Source organism: Mauremys reevesii, linkage group 7 (genome assembly GCF_016161935.1).
Source record: "Mauremys reevesii isolate NIE-2019 linkage group 7, ASM1616193v1, whole genome shotgun sequence".
Classification (NCBI taxonomy): domain Eukaryota; kingdom Metazoa; phylum Chordata; order Testudines; family Geoemydidae; genus Mauremys; species Mauremys reevesii.
Window position 1 is genome coordinate 63,785,498 of NC_052629.1, and position 22,164 is coordinate 63,807,661.

The following is a 22,164-nucleotide window of genomic DNA, read 5'->3' on the forward strand; positions in this document are numbered from 1 at the left end:
AGCAGGAGAGAAAAAGAACTGTTTGTAGTGGTAATGAAAATGGCCCATTTCCAGCAATTGACAAGAAGATGTGAGGATCGGGGGGGGGGGGGGGAGGAAGAGAGAAGCAGCATGGGGAAATAGTTTTACTTTGTGTAAAGGTCCATTCACTCCCAGTTTTTATTCAAGCCTAATTTAATGGTGTCCAATTTGAAAATTAATTCCAATTCAGCAGTCTCTCATTGGAGTCTGTTTTTGACTTTTTTTTGTTTCTTCGGGACACCACTGACTTCCTGAGGAAACTACAATCCATTAGTGATCTTCCTGAAAACACCATCCTAGCCACTATGGATGTAAAAGCCCTCTACACCAACATTCCACACAAAAATGGACTACAAGCCATCAGGAACAGTATCCCCGAGAATGTCACGGCAAACCTGGTGGCTGAACTTTGTAACTTTGTCCTCACTCATAACTATTTCATATTTGGGGACGTGTACCTTCAAATCAGCGGCACTGCTATAGGTACCCGCATGGCCCCACAGTATGCCAACATTTTCATGGCTGACTTAGAACAATGCTTCCTCAGCTCTCATCCCCTAACAGCCCTACTCTACTTGTGCTACATTGATGATATCTTCATCATCTGGACCCATGGAAGAGAAGCCCTTGAGGAATTCCATCATGATTTCAACAATTTCCACCCCACCATCAACATCAGCCTGGTCCATTCCACACAAGAGATCCATTTCCTAGACACTACAGTACTAATAAACGTCAGCCACATAAACACCACCCTATAAAAACCTACTGACCGCTATACTTACCTACATGCCTCCAGCTTTCATCCAAACCACACCACTTGATCCATCGTCTACAGCCAAGCTCTACGATACAATCACATTTGCTCCAACCCCTCAGACAGAGACAAACACCTACAAGATTTCTATCAAGCGTTCTTACAACTATAATACCCACCTGCTGAAGTGAAAAAAAACAGATTGACAGAGCCAGAAAAGTACCAAGAAGTCACCTACTACAGGAAGGCCCAACAACAAAAAGTAACAGAACGCCACTAGCCATCACATTCAGCCCCCAACTAAAACCTCTCCAGCGCATCATCAAGGATCTACAACCTATCCTGAAGGATGATCCATCACTCCCACAGATCTTGGGAGACAGGCCAGTCCTTGATTACAGACAGCCCCCCAACCTGAAGCAAATATTCACCAGCAAGCACACACCACACAACAAAAACACTAACCCAGGAACCTATCCTTGCAACAAAGCCTGTTGCCAACTCTGTCCACATATCTATTCAGGGGATACCATCATAGGACCTAATCACATCAGCCACGCCATCAGGGGCTTGTTCACCTGCACATCTACCAATGTGATATATGCCATCATGTGCCAGCAATGCCCCTATGCCATGTACATTGGCCAAACCAGACAGTCTCTATGTAAAAGAATAAATGGACACAAATCAGACCTTAAGATAATAACATTCAAAAACCAGTTGGAGAACACTTCAATCTCCTTGGCCACTCAATTACAGACCTAAAAGTCACCATATTACAACAAAAAAAACTTCAAAAACAGACTCCGAGAGACTGCTGAATTGGAATTAATTTTCAAATTGGACACCATTAAATTAGGCTTGAATAAAGACTGGGAGTGAATGGGCCATTACACAAAGAAAAACTATTTCCCCATGCTTATTTCCCGCCCACCCCCACACACAGTTCCTCACATCTCCTTGTCAATTGCTGGAAATGGGCCATTTTCATTACCACTACAAACCGTTCTTTTTGTCTCCTGCTGATAATAGCTCACCTTAACTGATCACTCTCCTTATAGTGTGTATGGTAACACGCATTGTTTCATGTTCTCTCTCTCTCTCTCTCTCTCTGTGTATCTATCTTCCTACTGTATTTTCCACTGCATGCATCCAATGAAGTGGGCTGTAGCCCACGAAAGCTTATGCTCAAATAAATTTGTTAATCTCTAAGGTGTCACAAGTACTCCTGTTCTTTTTGTGGATACAGACTAACACAGCTGCTACTCTGAAACCTGTCAGTATGCTGAGAAAGTGAAAGTGTGATCCTAAGTACTCCTCAATGTCAACTGTGAAAGGTGTCACTGTTCTATAACAGCAACTCCTATCAGGCCTGACAAATTCATTACACCCAACATACTGTTTTCATAGCATTTATCCAAAAAGGGTCATATGAGGTGCCTAATAGAAGCTTACAACAGATTGATCCTCAGTCCTTGGGTGATGTACGTATGAGTGACATTTAACAAGTTGTATGTATGTACTGACAATAGGCTTTAGAATGGGGGCGGGCACACTTTTGGGCCTGAGGGCCACATCTGGGTATGGAAATTGTATGGTGGGCCAGGAATACTCACAAAATTGGGGGTTGGTGTGCACGATGGTGTGAGGGCTCCGACTGGGGTGCAGGTTCTGGGGTGGGGGCAGAAATGAGGAGTTCAGGGTGCTGGAGGGGGCTCTGGGGTGCAGGAAGGTGGGACTGAGGGGTTCAAAGGGCAGAAGGGGGATCAGAGCTGGGGCAGGGAGTTGCGGCCCTGGAGGGGGTCAAGGGTGCAGGCTCCTGGCGGCACTTGCCACTGCTTCCGGGAGCTGCTTGATGTATGTCCCCCCTCCAGTTCCTACGTGGCGACATGGCCAGGCAGCTCTGTGCACTACCCTGTCTTCAGGCGCCACCCCTGCAGCTCCCATTGACTGCAGTTGCCATGGGGGCAGTGCTTGTGGCAGAGGCAGCATGCAGAGCCTCCTGGCTGCCCCTATGCATAGAAGCCGGAGAGGGGACAGAATGCTGCTGCTGCTGGAAGTCGTGCAGAGCCACGGCACACATGGAGCAGGTAAAACCACAGACCCCGCTCCCAGCAGGAGCTCAAGGGCCGGATTAAAACATCTGAAGGGCCAGATGCGGGCCCTAGGCTGTAGTTTGCCCACCCCTGCTTTAGAATCTGTGTCCCAGGAAGGGTTAAGCAAGCTGGTTTTGCCAAACCAAAGGGTGTGGCATCACCTGCCTCGGTTCATATATAAATTAAGCTTTGTAAAGTAAACACAAAGGAAGCCCCATTTATATTGGAAAGTCAACAGGAAAAATCAGGTAGACGGTGGGGGCAGGGAGGTGAAACAAACAGGAGTATGGGGGGGGGGACACTTCAGAGCCAGCACCCCAGTAAAGAAACCACGGTGTCATCCTGACTCGGGGGACCTAAAAAACAGTCGACTTTGGGATGTAAGGACTGCCACCCTTCAGCCTGCATTGAGGGGGGTAACCAGGCTCTGCTGTTATACTCATGAAAACAGGATCTCAACCAACCTTGGATGAAATGCTGCAAGAAAGCGCGTAGGTGAAAAATTGCTTTAGACAAGGTTAGCCTATTAAAGTTAGGTTTTAGTCTAGTAGAAGCATTATATTTTTGTTTCATTTGTAACTTGTTATACTTATTACTCTTGCTCACCATCTCCTAAGTCTTTACCTTAGTTAACAAACTTACACTTGTTTTCACTATGAATAGATTACAGTGCTGTGATATTGGAGCATACATTCAGCTGACTCAAGCTGGTGTGCGTATACTTTTGCCCTGGGAATAGCAAACCAGGCAATTACCGTGGGTGTCCAGTGACAGGGGCTGGACACTACAGGGGGATACTTTTGAGGAGTACAGGGACTAGGGTACCTGAAAGGCATAAGTAAGGGCTGGTAAAGGCCAGAGGAGAGTGCTTGAGTGGCTGGCAGCGTCACAAAGTGGATATCCAATGAAAGACTTGCTCTTGCTGGAGGCAGGAAGGTACATGGTCACTCGTAGTGTTGGACACCGCAAGAAAGTGTCATCACATAAGGTTATAATGAAGTTAAGATGTATGGCTACCATTGTACACTATTTTGTGAATACGTTTCTTCCCTCACTAAACTGATTCTGACTTTGTCAACAAGTAGGCCAGAGAAAGGATACCAAAGCCTGAAGAGGGCTCCTGCACCCTCAAAGCTACACGTAATTCAGCAACTCAAGAAATGGTGAAGAAGCATTTCCGTTGGGGAAAAAAAAAAAAAAAACCTCTGCTTGGAAGTATGTTTTGTTAATATCCCTGCAAGTTCCTTTCAAGAAAATCAGATTGAATCAAATGCTCTACCCACCACTGAGAAGGCATCAATAGATCTTTAACACACTCAGAAAGAGATTATTACGAGGACCTTGTTGAGGAAATAGTTGTAGGGGACAACCTTGGCTCGAGTGATCATGAGCTAATTCGTTTCAAAATAAATGGGAGGATAATCAAAATTGCATCTGAGACTAAGGTATACAATTTCAAAAGGGCTAACTTTACTAAATTAAGGCGACTAGTTAGGGAAGTGGATTGGACTAACATATTTAGGGATCTAAAGGCAGATGACGCCTGGGGTTACTTCAGGTTGAAGTTGCAGGAGTTGTCAGAGGCATGTATCCCGAGAAAGGGAAAACGGCTCGTAGGTAGCAGTTTTAGACCGAGCTGGATGAGCAAGCGTCTTAGAGGGGTGATTAAGAAAAAACAGAAAGCATACAAGGAGTGGAAAATGGGAGGGATCAGCAAAGAAACCTACCTTATTGAGGTCAGAGGGTGTAGGGAAGCAGTGAGAAAGGCAAAGAGCCGGGTGGAGATGGACCTAGCGAAGGGGATTAAAACCAATAGCAAAAGGTTATTTAGCCATATAAATAGGAAGAAAACCAAGAAGAAAGAAGTGGGACCGCTTAAAACTTTAAACGGAGTGGAGATTAGGGATAATCTTGGAATGGCACAATATCTGAACGAATATTTTGCCTCGGTCTTTAATGAGGCTAATGAAGGGCTAAGGAATAGTGATAGAGGGACTGATGGGAATGAAGATATGGGGGTAGACATTACGGTATCTGAGGTAGAAGCCAAACTTGAACAGCTAAACGGAAGTAAATCGGGGGGCCCGGATAATCTTCATCCTAGAATATTAAGGGAATTGGCGAGTGAAATTGCAAGCCCGTTAGCGATGATTTTTAATAAATCTCTAAACTCGGGGGTTGTACCGTTTGACTGGAGATTAGCTAATATAGTTCCTATATTCAAGAAGGGGAAAAAAAGTGACCCGGGTAACTACAGGCCTGTTAGTTTAACATCTGTAGTATGCAAAGTCATGGAAAAAATTTTAAAGGAGAGAGTGGTTACGGAGCATGAGGCCGATGGCAACTGGGACAAATTACAGCATGGATTTACGAAAGGTAGATCGTGCCAAACCAACCTGATCTCCTTCTTTGAGAAAGTAACAGATTTTTTAGACAAGGGAAATGCGGTGGATCTAATATATCTTGATTTCAGTAAGGCGTTTGATACGGTACCGCATGAGGAATTACTGGTTAAATTGGAAAAGATGGGGATCAAAATGAAAATCCAGAGGTGGATAAGGAGCTGGTTAAAGGGGAGACTGAAGAGGGTCGTATTGAAGGGGGAACTGTCGGGTTGGAGGGGGGTTACCAGTGGAGTTCCTCAAGGTTCGGTTTTGGGTCCGATTTTATTCAATCTATTTATCGCTGACCTGGGAACCAAGAGTAGGAGTGGGCTGATAAAGTTTGCGGATGACACCAAGTTGGGAGGTATTGCAAATTCGGAAAAGGATCAGGATATCCTCTAGGGAGATTTGGATGACCTTGTAAACTGGAGTATTAGTAACAGGATGAAGTTCAATAGTGAGAAGTGTAAGGTTATGCATTTAGGGATGACTAACAAGAACTTTAGTTATAAGCTGGGGACGCACCAGTTGGAAGTAACGGAGGAGGAGAAGGACCTAGGAGTCCTGGTTGATTGTAGGATGACTATGAGTAGGCAATGTGATGTGGCCGTTAAAAAAGCTAATGCAGTCTTGGGATGCATTAGGCGAGGTATTTCTAGTAGGGATAAGGAGGTGCTAGTCCCGTTATATAAGGCGTTGGTAAGACCTCATTTGGAGTATTGTGTGCAGTTTTGGTCTCCCATGTTTAAGAAGGATGAATTCAAACTGGAACGGGTACAAAGAAGGGCCACTAGAATGATCCGAGGAATGGAAAGCCTGTCGTATGAAAGGAGACTTGAGGAGCTCGGTTTGTTTTCCTTAACCAAAAGAAGGATAAGAGGAGATATGATTGCACTCTTTAAATATATCAGAGGGATAAATACCAGGGAAGGAGAGGAATTATTTCAGCTCAGTGCTATTGTGGACACGAGGACAAACGGATATAAATTGTCAGTCAGGAAATTTAGGCTTGAAATTAGACGAAGGTTTCTAACCATCAGAGGAGTGCAATTCTGGAACAGCCTTCCGAAGGAAACAGTGGGGGCGAAGGACCTCCATGACTTTAAGATTAAGCTAGATAAGTTTATGGAGGAGATGGTATGATAGGATAACGGGCTTAGTCAATAGGTCAATTAAGTGCCACACTGGTAATTAGTACAATGGGTCAATGATAGGATATTGTTAGCCTTTTTCCAGAGGGTATGGCTGGAGAGTCTTGCCCGCATGCTCGGGGTTCAGCTGACCGCCATATTTGGGGTTGGGAAGGAATTTTCCTCCAGGGTAGATTGGCAGTGGCCCTGGAGGTTTTTCACCTTCCTCCAAAGCATGGGGCAGGGGTCGCTTGCTTAAGGAGTGGGTGGATCGGCTTGATCGGCTTATGTGGCCTGCATCTTGCAGGAGGTCAGACTAGATGATCATAATGGTCCCTTCTGATCTTGAATTCTATGATTCTATGATTCTTAAGAACAGCAAGGCTTCGTGCATTTTCAAAATTCATTTTGTAAGAGGACAATAATTTGCCTCACTAATCAATAAAGATATGATCAAATAGATTTTAAAGGAGAAAAACCTTCAAGTATGAGCCCAGGGAGATATAACCCATGTTATATCCACAACTATCAAGGAATTCCATTGCAACACAAAGCAGGCCTATTAAAAGCAGTGGGTGGTTTCAAGTAATTGACATGTAAGTTTCTGGGATGGTTTCAAAAAGGTATTATATACCTTTTGAAATGTTATATTGGCATTTACAACCTGTCAGAAAATAATTCCATTCATATCTTAAACTACAGGCAAAATGTGTACACATTTGCTTGTATGTGTTATTGTCCAAATACAGACGGGCCTGTAACTAAAATCGCGGCATTGTTAAAACCATCACATTACTATTTTATAGACTGTATTTGGTAATGAATTGGTAAAATGTCTTCTCTCCTGAAAGAAAACTTTTTTTTTCCTGAATAGTTTCACCAACACTGCAAAATACAATTTCAGAGTTTATTTACCTCCAACTCCAGCAATCTTCCAATTTAAAATGCCAACATCACAATCTTTTACCAAGAAGAGTCAACCCAAAGTACTGATAAATTAGACATGTTCATAATTTTTACAGCTTTAAAACAAAACAAAATAAAAAAAACTGTGCATTTTTTTTCTGTTTTTCTGTTCCAGCTTCTCCAGACCACCTTCTCTCTAGACAGAACAGCAGATTATCATTGTACTCAAGCCTTTCTATTATTAGGATGAAAGACCAACAAATTCCATAGCATGTTCACCAAGGAATGTTGCCACATGGCTGGCAATTATGTTGTCGCCACAAGCACTGTGGTAATGATAACATTGCCACTGAGGGACAAACTGATTATCCAGACAGACAACATTAAAGGACCTACCTAAAGATTGATATGGGTGGCATTCAATCTGCCAGGGTGCTATGTCTTTTTGGATTTTCCATGATGAGGATGGAGCAGTCTCCCTTGTTCTTTCACACTGCTTCAATGAATTTTGTTGGGCCCTGCAGTAGTCTTAAGGCCACTACACAGAATGTTAGTTTGACAAAACTTGTTCAGAAACCAGTATATTGCTTTGGTTGATAACTATTTTTACTATAAAGAGCATAGTGGTTGTTCTTTTCTTTTTAAACTCCATTTCAATATTTAGAACTCTGGTTTCAAACATCAGGCTATTTTGTACTGAATTGGTAGGATTCTTGTGCAATGCAAATGTCAATATCCAGTTTCCTTTCCCAGGCAGTTAACCATAACAGATCTACACTAAATTAACTTTCCTAATTTAACAGTACATCCATAAAATGGAGAATATATTTTGGGGAAGAGCCAGGGCACAGAGTTTAAGACACAAATGTTCCTGGGGTCTAATTTATTTCAAAGTAAATTCTGGTAAACCTTTCAAGGATCTATTCACTAAAGATACAAAGCTTAAGACAAAAGTCCTTTATTGACATTTTTCAGACAACTTCAGTGATAAAGGTTCCCTTATTGCAGACAAGTGTCAACCAGACACTCAATGTACCTAGTATATTAGAATACAGATATTTTGGACACAGCACTTTTGACATTCAGGTTCCTTCCTGATGACAGATCAGTCCGCTGGCATTACATAGAATATAATTACCTATAAAGCTACATCTGCTGGTAAACTTTAGATATAAAACTGTCTCTTAAATCACAAGTTCTTACCCAACTTCTTTCCCAAACCCCATATATCCTTGTATTAAAAATTGGCATCCAAAAAATAAGTTCAAATTGATTTGATTAATATTTGTACTGCAGTAACTCCAGATGCTACTATTAGGATGTAAACAAACTAACAATCAGGACTGTAAACTAAAGCGTTTATGGCTTCCAAATTATACTTACTGGAGGCAGGCAGGGACACAATTGCTAGGGCAAACTGGACTTTTGTTAGTATGCATTTAAAAATGAAACCCAGAGAAAGCAAGATAGAAGAGGAAAGTACGTTTAGAAACAACACAATTGATATGCATGCTGATATAATGACAAAGCAAGGTGCTTACCATCTTACATAGCCCCGCCTCCCTCCAAAAACAAACAAACAAAAGGATCAACCACAGAAAAACTTGGAGGGGAGAAGAGGAATTTATTTATGTAGTACCCTTTATGTCTGAAGTTACTAGAACAATCTATCCTCTCTGTGTAGTAACCTTCTTATACTATTTAGAATATTTAAAATTAGCCACCCTCTCAGTTTATAGAGCTCCTCTCACTCAACATTTAAAATATTCCTTTAAATTTACACAGACATCAATTACGCGCAACATTTCTTTGCATACAGCTTGGTCAGCATAAAGATCTTTGGCATGTTAATGGGTTTTTAGGGATTTCTTGACTGTCTTTTCCTGACTTGTCCGACAATAAGCCAGTCGTTCCGTTTTTTGTCTGTCTTCACTGTAAATTGACGTTTCACATCATACTCATCTATAAAGAATGCATTTCTCTATTAATAGTTACTACTCCATCTGACATAGCTTTGCTAAGAACTAAATTAAGTGACAAAAAGTAGGCTTGCTTACTTAAGTAAAACGTTAAGTCTTCTGAATAAGCTTGCAAAATATATAGGTCTCCACTCAGTGTGGTCCAATGGATATGACACTGGACAGGCAATCAGGAGACCTGCATTTTATTCTTGACTCTGCCACAGTTGCACTGCTTCACCTTGGCAAGCCATTTGACCTCTGTGATTCAGTTTCCCCATCTATAAAACAGGAACACCACCAACCCCCTGGGGTTCTTATAAAGAGCTTTGAGATTTATGGTTGAACACCACCTAAGAGCTCATCATTTTAACATTTATATTTTCTAAACTCTATGCAAACACAACGAAACCTCACAATACTCTGAAGTAGATACTAGTTTACTGTTCAAATTCAACATATAATAGCTTTCAATATGCAACTTTAGCTTGTTTATATAGGGACTATGTTGCTGTAGGAGAACAGTTTTAAAAAACTAAGCATCTGTAAACTATTTTAATAATATAGTTTAGCCTCCTGCTTTCTTCTTAAAATTTAAATATTCTTCTGAACAACCACAAAAGATAACAGTATGTTATGAACTTCAATGTTTATATATAGTTAGAATTCCAGGGTGGAGGCTGTTCTTGAGACTTGAAAGGCTCAGCAGCAGATTTAAATAAAAATGTTATCTTATGCATCATGTTTAAAGCTATGATTTAGTCATGGAGGTCATGGATTCTGTGACTTTACCAGACATCAGTAATTTCTTCAGCTTCAGTGGTCAGGGGCTGAAGCCAGAGCTGGAGGAGGGACTGTGTTCCCCTGCCCTGCAACTGGGGCCAGAACCAGGACCCTGCAGCCCCTATCCTGCGTCTTCCACCGGGGGCGGCACCTGAGGCCACAGCAGAGGCCGTGTGCCCCTCTCGCAGTTTTCCAGGGCTATGTGCCTCTCCCCCCAGGCAGGGCTTGGTGTGAGCTGCAGCTGGGCTGCGCACCCCTATCCAGCAGCTGCGGCCAGATTCGGATCAAGGGCTGTGCGGCCCCCATGGCTGTGCCCCCCACTGTGGCCACTGGAGCCGGGTCTGTGCCCCCTGCCATGGCAGGGGGCTCAGCCTGTCAGTCTCCCTCCCTCCCCCACACCATGGCACTCCATTCCTCCCCCATACCTAGCTTTGCCCTTGGTTATTTTTAGTGAAGTCACGGACAGGTCACGGGCTCCTGTGAATTTTTGTTTATTGCCCATAACCTGTCCGTGACTTTTACTAAAAATAACAGTGACAAGATCTTAACCTTAATCATGTTTAAAGGAAAAAACAGTACTTGCCCTCTTCAGTCAAAAAAATGGCCTTCCATGAATTTTTTTTTTTTTTTTAAAACACAGCAAAAAAGTTGTACACCAATACTGAAATCATAACCTAGTGATCCCACAAAATGGGATTCTGGCCAGAAAAAATGACAATTAACTTGGATGAAAGTTTGCATAAAATATAAGTTGGAGAGCAACACAGAAAAGGGGTGCGTAGTACTAGGCCAAGGGGCCAGGAAGTAGGCTTACTGGCAGCACTCCTAAAATATATACAGCGCTCTTTTGAACCCAAATTTGTACAAACTTATTAATAAGTCAACTTTACAGTGAGAATTAATCAGAATCATAGGACTCGACCAGGAAAAGACCTCGAGAGGTCATCTAGTCCAGACCCCCAAATTTTTCAATCTTCCCTCTTCTTCTTGGTTAGGTGGTCTATAGTAGACCCCCTATCATGACACCACCCTTATTTATTTATTTTTACCCCTTTTATCCTTACTCAGAGACTTTCAACAAGTTTGTCTTCTATTTCCATTTCAACTTAAGATCAAGCGTATATTTTTAGTGTATATTTTAAATATATAACGCAACACTTCCTCCCTTTTTCCCTGCCTGTCTTCGTGAACAAACTTTACCGTTCTATACCAATATTCCAGTCGTGTGTTATCCCACCAAGTCTCTGTGATGCAAACTATGTCATAATTGTGTTTAACAACTTGCATTTCAAGTTCTTCCTGCTTAATCCCCATACTTCTCACATTAGAATACAGACATCTAAAATACTGATTTAATATTATATTTGAAATCCAGAAACACTTCTTTTAGACTAACAGAGGAAACACTGTCTGGAAATTAAGATTTTCTTTTATGGCTTCAAATTCACTATTACATATATATCAACTCTAATGAACTTGCAGTGAATAAAAAGAGGGGGTATATACAACAAACTCTGGTTCTAAGAGACTGTTTGTCCAATAACATCTCAGGCCCTGGCATCATGTCTCTTATGTCCTTCATACGTTTTCCTCCCACAAGATTTCACATGCTTGCTAACAAGGATGTAAGTAACTGAGTATACCAAAGATGCAGCTAATATTTTTTACTGACTTTGTTTATACTGGAAAAGTGACCAAATCACTATGAAAGCCATGTTTTGTATACAGCAGGATATTATTTCTTGTAAGGTTTTCTTCAACCCTTCTATTTCTTCCCCTTTGTCCTCTGTCAACTGGACAAACTTGAGAGAGAACTCAGGATTTTAGGTTCAGAGCACCAAGGGATTGTGCCTTTACCTATGAGTATTGACAGAGTCTGCCAGATTTTCCAATTAGATCTCAATTATTCTGATTACTGACATTGTTTTTGGTCCTCTGCCTTTATCAAATTGAATTTCTTGGTGCTTTCCCACAATCATGATCCAATATTACTCACTGACTCCTTTTCTTGTGAGCAAAGAAGCAGAGTATTACTGCATGTCCTCACATACTTAAGTAAGGGATGCTTCAACAGTAAATCTCACCTAGCCAAGAGTTTTGAGCAGCACGCAATGATATACTCTTTGCCATTAGCACATATCTCAGACTATTCCCAATGCCCTGCATATGGACCACCAAGCCAACTTCATGGGTTTTGAAAAGACATTTCTTCATTACTGGGAATTGCAGTTTTATAAAGGCAACTTTAGTTAATTATTTTTATCATCTTTCAAAGCTAAATGTTGTGTTTCAGTAAAACTGAAAGGCTTTCCAAGGAGCTTAAGAATTCTAAGTCTGGTCATTAAGACTTCCTCCCTCTCCATGGTTCAAATACACTTACAAAGTGTTCTCATGACTAGATTTAAATTTTAGGGTAGCCAATTGGGAATAAACTCCCAAATGGACTTGAGTCACATTCTCTCCTTTAACTTCCTAAACTTAATGTCCCTTTATAACCCCACCCTCCATTGGCCTAAGTTTGATAATTACAGCAATTACAGCCAAACTTCCAAAAACAGACAGCAGTTCTTTAACGTTGCTTTATAGCTTTTCAAGGCAGTGAACACTGACTAGCAGATCCTAATCCTTTTTTTAGTTGCCCTAAATTTCTTACAAATCTCCCTTAGGCTAAAATTTTCCATCCCTGGTCTCAGCACAAATGTTGTTTTTTTCTTTTTCTACCAAGTTGGAGCTGAATCCGTTCAGACATTTTTGAGTTACTCAAGCATGAAGACAAAAATTTGCACTCATGAAAGCTCCCAGGGTTTAAGCTAGAATTTTCAGACTTGGGCTGTTCCCTCACAAAGGAAAACAATTAGTTTGAAGAAAATTCTTAGCATGTCAACATAGAATTTTATGCACATGCAGCTCAGAATCCTGGGTACACACAGAATTACTTTAAGCTTTATGTTATCTTAAAGGATATGATACCCGTAGATATTTTTTAAATCATATATGAAGTTACTATTATTGCAATATTAAGACTGAGCAAGCAGGCATGCAAAGACCAGAAAATTCAGAAACTTAGCCATTCCACATAGTTCTGTTGACGTTTTAACTACGTTATTTCTATTCCAGAAGCACATTAGTACCATCCACACATGGCAAAGATTAAGTACTTGCCCTAAAGTTAAATGTAAACTTTTCATATTACTGTTTATATTTAGCCATGGGGGAAAAAAAATCAATGTTATTCTGGATGCAAATAAATCTCAAATGCTGCTTTGAGATTTATTTGGAACACTTATCTCGATTTCAAGCTTTTAAAAAAAATATTCAAGATTTTGTTATAACATTTGATTAAAATATCTATTGCCAGTTGTGCAGCAGGACAATGAATTAATAACTATGTAAAGAAAAGCTTCCACAGGTTAGTTCATAAGTTCTTATTGTACATGTAAAAAGAGTAATGAAGTCAGCTCACCTAAAATAGGCAACATTTCAAGATCACAGAAATTAGGAAGCTGACAAACAACAGCATGCAAAAGCACTGTGCAGTATTATCAATTTAAATAAAGGACATTACCTGAAATAGTCATTTTTTTCAGTTTGCAGCAGATAAAATTATTTCATATAAAAAATACTGCTTGTGGACATTCAGTAATTATGTCATCATTACTACACCTTAGTGCAACTTACCACAATCAGTGGGGGGTGGGAGAAGTGGGGGAGTGAAGGGTATTTCCAGTCTGCTAATGGTATGTCATCAGTAGCTACATTATGGTATTCTTCAACCATGTAGCTACTGATGACAGTAAAGTAACACACAGCAGATACTACTGAACTTTGAGGGCTTGTCTACATAGAGTAGCAAGGTGCACTACGGGAGATGTGATTTCTAAAGCTCATTGACATGTTGCACAATCACTGGTCTTTGCAGGCCCTGGCAGTGAACACTACAGGTCTGCTAGCACACTTTAATGCAGTACTGTATGTTAAAATGCTCAAGGAAGTGTTTATGTAGACCCTGATGGTGTGTACTCATGAATCAAAGTGCAATACATCAGTGTGCTTTAGAAATCACACACACACACCCATAGGGTGCTTTATCCCACCATGTAGATAAGCCTTAAGGGGGAAAAAAAATCATTGTCTTGAAAACAGCAAAAATTTTCTTACAGAAACTGTTTTAAGCCCTTTTTAAAAGGGCGGGTGGGGGGGAGCAAATTCATATGCACATGTGTGTGTGTCAGCCTAAATACAAGGGTATATAAACTTACATTTCTTTGTGTTTGTCCTCTGCCAAGATTTGGTCATTTGGCTTCAGCCCATATCTTAATGAGGGGTGGGGAGTGAGGGGGAGAAAAAAGAAAAAAAAAAACAGGAAAAAAGTTAGTTTAGTTCTTAAACAGAAAATTCATTTTCAGTTTACATTTGAAAAGTAGACAGACAATCTTACAATCTTTGTCTACTGAAAGGCATGTCATGTATTTTAAATCAGAGAGCAATACCTGTTAAAATGAATAGCATTTTAGAGTTAACACAATTAACATCACAAAGTCTTTATCTTGCATGACAAGAAATAATAACTGCTAACAAAATAATTCTCACAGGTATTGTGAAGTATCAGAGAAACTCAAACTGTATAGAAGTTTTGAGATCCCAGAGTAATTAAAAGCTTCAGAAGGGAAGGAGAGGCAGGTGTGAAGAAAAAGTACTACCATGTAAATTTGGGCTGATTTAAGTGTTACATTACTTGATGCTTTTCTGGGGAAGGAAAGCTCCAGCTGATCTGCATACATCATGACCATAAAACCCTGAAATTCTTCATGCTAAAATATGCAGTATGTATTTATATCCAGGATTCCACAGCACTTTGTTTCATTCATAAATCCACAGAACTAGAGAGGACCATTACATTGTCTAGTATGATCTCCTTTACCTCAGAGGCCATTACATTTCACCCACTTACCTCTGTATTGAACCCAATCTTACTATTAAACTTAACAGACTGAGCTCTCGTCTGTTGCCCTAAAGCATTTTCTCCATACCTCAAATCATCTGTGGCACTTTTCTACACCCCAACATCCTTTTTTAAGATGTGACACCAGAACTGGACACAGTGTTGTAGTATCAGTCTTACCAATACCAGATAGAGAAGTAAAAATCACAGTCCTATTCTTATACCCTCCTTTATACATTCAAGGATTCAACTGGGCCTTTTTGCTACAGCACTGGGAGCTCATGTTTAGTTCTTTATCAATCATATCCCCTAAGTCTTCTTCAGAGTCACTAATTTCCAGGAGATAGCACCTTCACTCTGTAGCAATGGCCTGCATTCCTTATTCCTAGATTAACAGCTTTCCTTTTGGCTGTATTACAATGCATTTCATCTGAATGGACCCAGTTTACCAACCAATACAGATCACCTCTGTATGGCTGCTGCCATCCTCACCATTATTTACCACTCTGCCAATCTTCATGCCATGTACCAATTTTATCAGCAGTGATTTTGATGTGGAAATAAATATAGTCAAAATGTTGACTAGCATCAAGCCTAGCACTGACCCCTGTGGAACTCCACTAGCAACCAGGGCCGGCTCTAGGCACCAGCCCAGCAAGCAGGTGCTTGGGGTGGGGCCAACGGAGCGGGGCAGCACGTCCGGCTCATCGGCGGCAATTAGGCAGCGGGTCCCTCACTCCCTCTCAGAGCGAAGGACCAGCCGCCGAATTGCCACCGAAGACTGAAGCGGTGGCGGTAGTGCTGCAGATCGCAATCGCACCTTTTTTTTTTCCCCCTCCTTTTTTCTTTTTGCTGATTGGGGCAGCAAAAACCCTGGAGCCGGCCCTGCTAGCAACAGCCCCTTTTGATGATGATTCCCCATTAGCAACTACTTTTTGAGACCCATTAGCCAGTTTTAAATCCATTTAACATGTATTTTATTGATACTGTACAGTGATTTTTTAAAATTAGACTATCATGCAGTACTAACTTAAAATGCCTTACAAATATCTAATTTGCACCTATGCACCTTTTTCAAACTTGTAATGTCAAAGAATGAAATCAGGTTTGTTTGACAAGACCTATTTTCCATGTTGACTAGCATTAATTATATTCCTATCCTCAATACTTTACCTATTTGTGCAATACATTCCATATACAGGGATCACCTCATCCACCACTGAAATGTAACCCTGTCAGAGGTATAATGAAATAGCCATGCTTCACCAATAGCTCCACATAACTTTTCAGACAAGGTGTGAAAAAGTAACTTATTCACTTAATACTACAAGAGGAATTCAGTTTGTGTAAGTATGGGCAGTAAACAGAATTTGTCTAGGACACAGGAGCTAAACTATCAGGAAATATATCATGGGATCTTTAATGACTGTAGGAGGGACATGACTAGTCTGGCTGTGGGCCTTCCCACTCCCACACAGTTTCCTTTTCATTATGCAAACAAAACATCCCATCTGGTGTTTTCACAATCCTGCTCCCCTTTTAGGTGTAATTTATGACCATTAAATATATATCAAAATCCCTGGGCTCAGTTTATCCTTTCAATTTATAAATGGGCTTTAGCCACCTCTCTAGGCTCAGAAGTCTTTCCATTCTTCTATCAGGTTTTCCCCTTCCTTATAGGTCTCCCTCCAGGCTCACAGTCCTTCGCATCCCTTTTAGGATATGTCAACACAGGGCAACAATGTGCACTACAGAGGTGAGATTTCATAAGTGCACTTACTAACTGGTCTGTGTAGACCCTGCTGGTGTGAAATTAGAAGTTCCTTAGTACACTTTAAGGTAGCACTGTTTCAAACAGCACTACATTAAAGTGCATCAGCTGGGTCTACACGGACCAATTAACATGCAACCCTTTAGAAATCATTCCCATTCTGCACATTACCCCACCATGAAGACATGCCCTCAGAATTGGGCTTTTCACCACATAAGTGTCTGCTCCTTACATGTCTATCTCCCCAAGGCTTTCCGCCTGTGAGTTTCACCTACACTCCTCCCTGCAAGCTCCCTCTTCAAATTCTCCAAACTAACTCAGGCTGCCCTTACTTTCCCCAGAAGGGCTGTGCTGAGTCACAGGCTTCCATTATGTAACCCATGGACTCATTCTCCACACCTAGGAAAGCAGGCTACATCTAGCAAAGGTAAGGCTGAGCTTCCACCCTTTTAAAAAACAATCAATAGGGCTATCGATCGTAGTTAATGTATGCGATTAACGCAAAACAAATTAAGTGGATTAAAAAAATAGTTGTGATTAATCACAGTTTCAGACATACTGTTACTAGAATACCAATTTAAATTTATTAAACATTTAGATGTCTTCTACATTTTCAAATATACTGATTTAAATTACAACAGAATACAAAGAATACAGTGATCACTTTATATTATTTTTTATTACAAATATTTGCACTGTAAAAAGATAAACAAAAGAAATTGTATTTTTAATTCACCTCATACAAATACTATAGTGCAATCTTTATCAGAGTGCAATTTACAGTCAGGATTTTTGTTACATAACTGTGGTCAAAAATGAAACAATGTATAACTTTAGAACCTGCAAGCCACTCAGTCCTACTTCTTGTTCAGCCAATTGCTAAGACAAACAAGTCTGTTTACATTTACAAGGAGATAATGCTGCCCCGTTTTTATTAACAATGTCACCTGGAAGTAAGAACAGGTGTTTGCATGGCACTGTTGTAGCCAGCGCTGCAAGGCATTTACATGCCATTTATGTAAACGTTCGAATGCTCCTTCATGCGTCAACTTGTAGGCTCATTGGTTGTAAGCCTCAATTGAAAAATAGCACCGCAAGCACCATTTAGACCTTGACAAAATAGAGGTGTTGATAGAGTACCAACTCTGATTAGTGCAATGTGTAGTACATGCAATATGTTGTACTGTTGGCTATATTACATGCTACAACCAAATTTTGGACTGCTGGCCCCAATCAATGATGGTGGTACATTAAGGTACAGTTGCTCATTTCAAACAGTAACTATATGTTAATCTGGGATAGCAGAACAGAGTTACTTTGATAGCCTGCATCACTGAGCAGGGCTAGCAGTCCACAATAGGGTTCCAGCAACAAAATATGGACATGTACAAGATTCTAGCATGAACAGGAAAACAAATGATGGATTCACCTTCCATCGTGTGTGTTTATAATTTTGCTAACTATTTTGACAGGCATTCCACCCACTATAAAAATGAGCATATGAAAATAGGCCAACGATCAAGTGTTCCATTTCCTATAGAGGCCAATTGCTCCCAATTAGCAATACTTAACGTGGTGAGAAAAAGTGTCTTAACTGTAACAGTTATCAATTTATGCTCTGAAGTTTGGGAGTCTTGGATCATAACCTAGCTAGTTAAACCGCAAGTGTTATTCAGATAAATTCTAAAAATAGCTCATATCTTAAGTCATTTGTTTTAAGATCCTTTAACTGAACATTGTGTAAGACTTGTTCAAATTTGAACTGTTTTGCCTTTTGTTATTAAGCGTTTTCTTATTGTTAATCAAGGGACAGTTTAAAAAAAAAAAAAAAAAAAAAAGATCACTGGACTGTCCTTCACCTTACTTCAAGAAAGCGAATTTACCACCCCTCTCTTAATTCAACATATATTCCCTCATTTACTGCAGTGCAGGTTTTAGCTTTATGGGCAATTTAAAACTTCGCCATTACCACCATCACCCTTTAACCCAGGCGTAGGCAACCTGATTTTCAGTGGCACTCACACTGCCCAGGTCCTGGCCACCAGTCCGGGGGACTTTGCATTTTAATTTAATTTTAAATAAAGCTTCTTAAACATTTTAAAAACCTTATTTACTTTACATACAATAGTTTAGTTATATATTAGACTTGTAGACAGAGCTCTTCTAAAAACGTTAAAATGTATTACTGGCATGTGAAACCTTAAATTAGGGTAGGTCCATACTTACCCGCTGGGTCGACGCGGAGAGTTCAACTTCTTGGAGTTCGAACTATCGCATCTAATCTAGATGCGATAGTTCGAACTCCAGACACGCTCCCGTCGACTCCGTAACTCCACCACCACGAACGGCGGTGGCGAAGTCGACGGGGGAGCCGCGGACTTCGATCCCGCGGCGTCAGGATGGGTAAGTCAGTCGAACTAAGGTAGTTCGACTTCAGCTACGCTATTCACGTAGCTGAAGTCGCGTACCTTAGTTTGACACCCTCCCCCACCCCACCCCCCCAGTGTAGACCAGGCCTTTGAGTGAATAAATGAAGACTCGGCACACCACTTCTGAAAGGCTGCCGACCCCTGCTTTAACCTATACTTTTTTCTCAGGCTTGCCTCTTCTATGCATTTTCCTATGCATAAACTCCTCTGCCGTATATCCAGATTAAAGCTAACAAGGCCCATTTATCAGCATTCGTTAGCAGAGAATGATACACATGCAGGGATCTAGCTCCTGAGCCTTGGGTGACCAAACAGAAGTCTTGCATTCCTCTGCTGCTGCATTTTGCAGTTTTCAGTGAATCTTTTAAAAAACAATATTTATTCTACATTAGTGATGAATCACAAGGGATATTCTATGATAAATTATCAAGTACAAATCACATTTAAAGCATAAAATACATTAAATTTATGTCAAATACTATTTTCTCCTTTCCAAGCTACCCTTTTCCTTTGAACCTCTCATGCTTTCATTACCCTTTCTTTAACACTGTATTTCAGAGACAGGTTGTAACAAAACACTTACATTTTAGTTTTCAAAATGAGTTATTACCTTTGGTGGGGGGAGCCGAACCCGCCCTGCCTCCCTCGCCGGAAGTACCTTGGCAGGACAGGAAGTATAAAGGGAGGGCCCTGCTATTCAGTTGAATGGGAGCCAGCAGGGGACACGAACCCCTCTGTAGTGCCCAGGAACTGAATCTATCCTCTGCCACACCCTGCCCCGGAGAAGATGGGCCCAGATGAAGAGGTACCATCCCTGGGGAGGTAGGAAGTAGCCCAGGGGCAGCTGACTAGCTGGCTACAGGGCTGACCACTTCTAGGTCGGCGAGTTGCGGCTGGATCCCCACCAAGCCAGTGGCAGACCTCTCTTCCACTTCTAGGGCCCTGGGTTGGGACGCGGTGGAGTAGGGCGGGCCCATGTCCCCCTACGACCCAACCCCCGGGGTGGCTGACTCTCCATCTTAGGCCAGGCGGCCTGTGCTCCCTGAACAACACCGTCAGCACCCTAGACTGCCTGCTGGGTGCTCAACCCCTTTTGGAGCCCCCAGGACTCAGTGGGCACTCACCCCTACCTGAAGCCTGAGACTGTATGTGTTTGCTGGCTGCCTGAGCAGCCTGTCCCCTGCTCTGCCCCACCCAAAGGGCCAGGGCTTATTAACTGTGTATTTGTTGCTACCTGCGCCTGAAGCTTAGGCTAAAGCCTGCTCTCCCCCACCCAGAGGGCCAGAGTTTACTGACTGTGTATATTTGCTGGCTGCCTCAACCTGGAGGCATAGATAATAGCCTACTACTAGCCTGGCCCCACCCGAGGACCTCAGACTATTAATTGGTGTCAGCTACAGCTGAGTAGGCTGAGGGCTAAAGACTATATTGGCACGCCCCCACCCAAGGGTGAGGACAGAAACCCGGACTATTATTGTGTGATTGCTTTTATTTAGATGGACCCCGCCAGGGTGGTGCGAGCCCGAAGACTACCGCCCCACAATGAGGCAGAGTGGACTCCCTCCCCACTGGAAAGGGGGCGGGGGGGGGGGACCACTACACCCTGTCTACCAGAAACCCTGACAAAGTGGCCTAATCAAGACACTGATATAATGTTTTGCCTCCAGTTGGAAAAGTCTTTGTTCATTGTAACCAATAATCTCACTACCATTTTTTCCTCTCTTACCAATTTTACATTTCCAGAGACAAGGTTCTTATGCGCACACACAAAGACATTAATAAAAATACTAAAATTACTTTTCCCCACAATACACTAACAGATTCACAGCAACATTATCTGGTTATTGTGTTCTCTTTTTTTCCCCAGCAAACCTGAACACAGTGGCAAGTTAGCTCAGCAGTGGAGTCAAACAATTCTCAACACTCAAACTCCAATTTTATTCCCAATAGACGTTATGGCAAAGCAAACCTAATGGGCAGTCAGAATAGCATTATGGAAGTTTGGCACCATACAAACTTAAATCTTCTTTGCCAACCAACGACCTAAGCTACTATAGAAGATTTAGATAGTAATGGCCTATAGTAACTACAGATTTAACTATCTAGCAAACAGTAGTTGATTATATTTTCATCACAAAGAGATTTAGTATCCCCTGCACATTTCTATCTAGGTGCTTATGTGGCCTCCATCACCACAGTAATTTACTGTCATATTCTGCGAGATAAAGAACTATAGTCCACATTTCAGTTTGCACACAATGAATCATCTAGTATGCTAGTTTCTTTACATACTAGAAACTGCTCACAAGAGCAGTGGAAGTTGTGTTTAAAATGTAATTTTTTAAAAAGAAGAGGAGCCTGAAACTGCTACTCTGGGGGGGGGGGGGTGGAGGAGGAGATCTTGAACCAAAGATTCTGGGCAGTTGAAGCAAGTGAGCTTGAGCCCAGGACAATTTTGTGGGGGGAAATTTAAAAAAATAAAATAAAATAAAAAATTAGCAGGAGAGAACAGGCGGCAGCTTTTCCTTCCAGAGCACTGCTGTGAGCATGCCAAAGAGGCAGTAGCAGAATTGGCAGGTGCCGTCTAGAAGCCCACAGTGAGAGACAGAGGTCAGTAACAAGTGAGGCAGCACGTGGCACCAGAAAAGAAGGGATGCAGTAAGTGGGGAGCAAGCAGCCTCAGTGGCTGAGCTGCATCATTGCAGGGGCACCAGGAACACAACTGAAATGGGAAAACGTCCAGTTCAGTGGAGATGGGAAAGACAGGCCTGGTCTACACTAGGCGTTTAAATCGGTTTTAGGAGCGTAAAACCAATTTAACGCCAAAACCGTCCACACTACGAGGCACCTTATATCGATTTTAATGGCTCTTTAAACCGGTTTCTGTACTCCTCCCTAACGAGAGGAGTAACGCTAGTATCGGTATTAACATATCGGATTAGGGTTAGTGTGGACGCTGATCGACGGTATTGGCCTCCGGGAGCTAT

At 41.6% G+C, this 22,164-nt stretch overlaps 1 protein-coding gene across 5 annotated transcripts in view; it reads right to left on the reverse strand.

The window, feature by feature from the left end:
- ADK (adenosine kinase) overlaps positions 1–22,164 on the reverse strand; it is a 560,340-nt gene that overhangs the window by 461,424 nt on the left and 76,752 nt on the right. For all 5 annotated transcript variants that reach the window (XM_039547058.1, XM_039547060.1, XM_039547059.1 and 2 more), the window contains one exon: positions 14,295–14,348. In XM_039547058.1, coding sequence (XP_039402992.1) covers positions 14,295–14,348 — 54 coding nt within the window. The remainder of the gene's footprint in view (positions 1–14,294; positions 14,349–22,164) is intronic.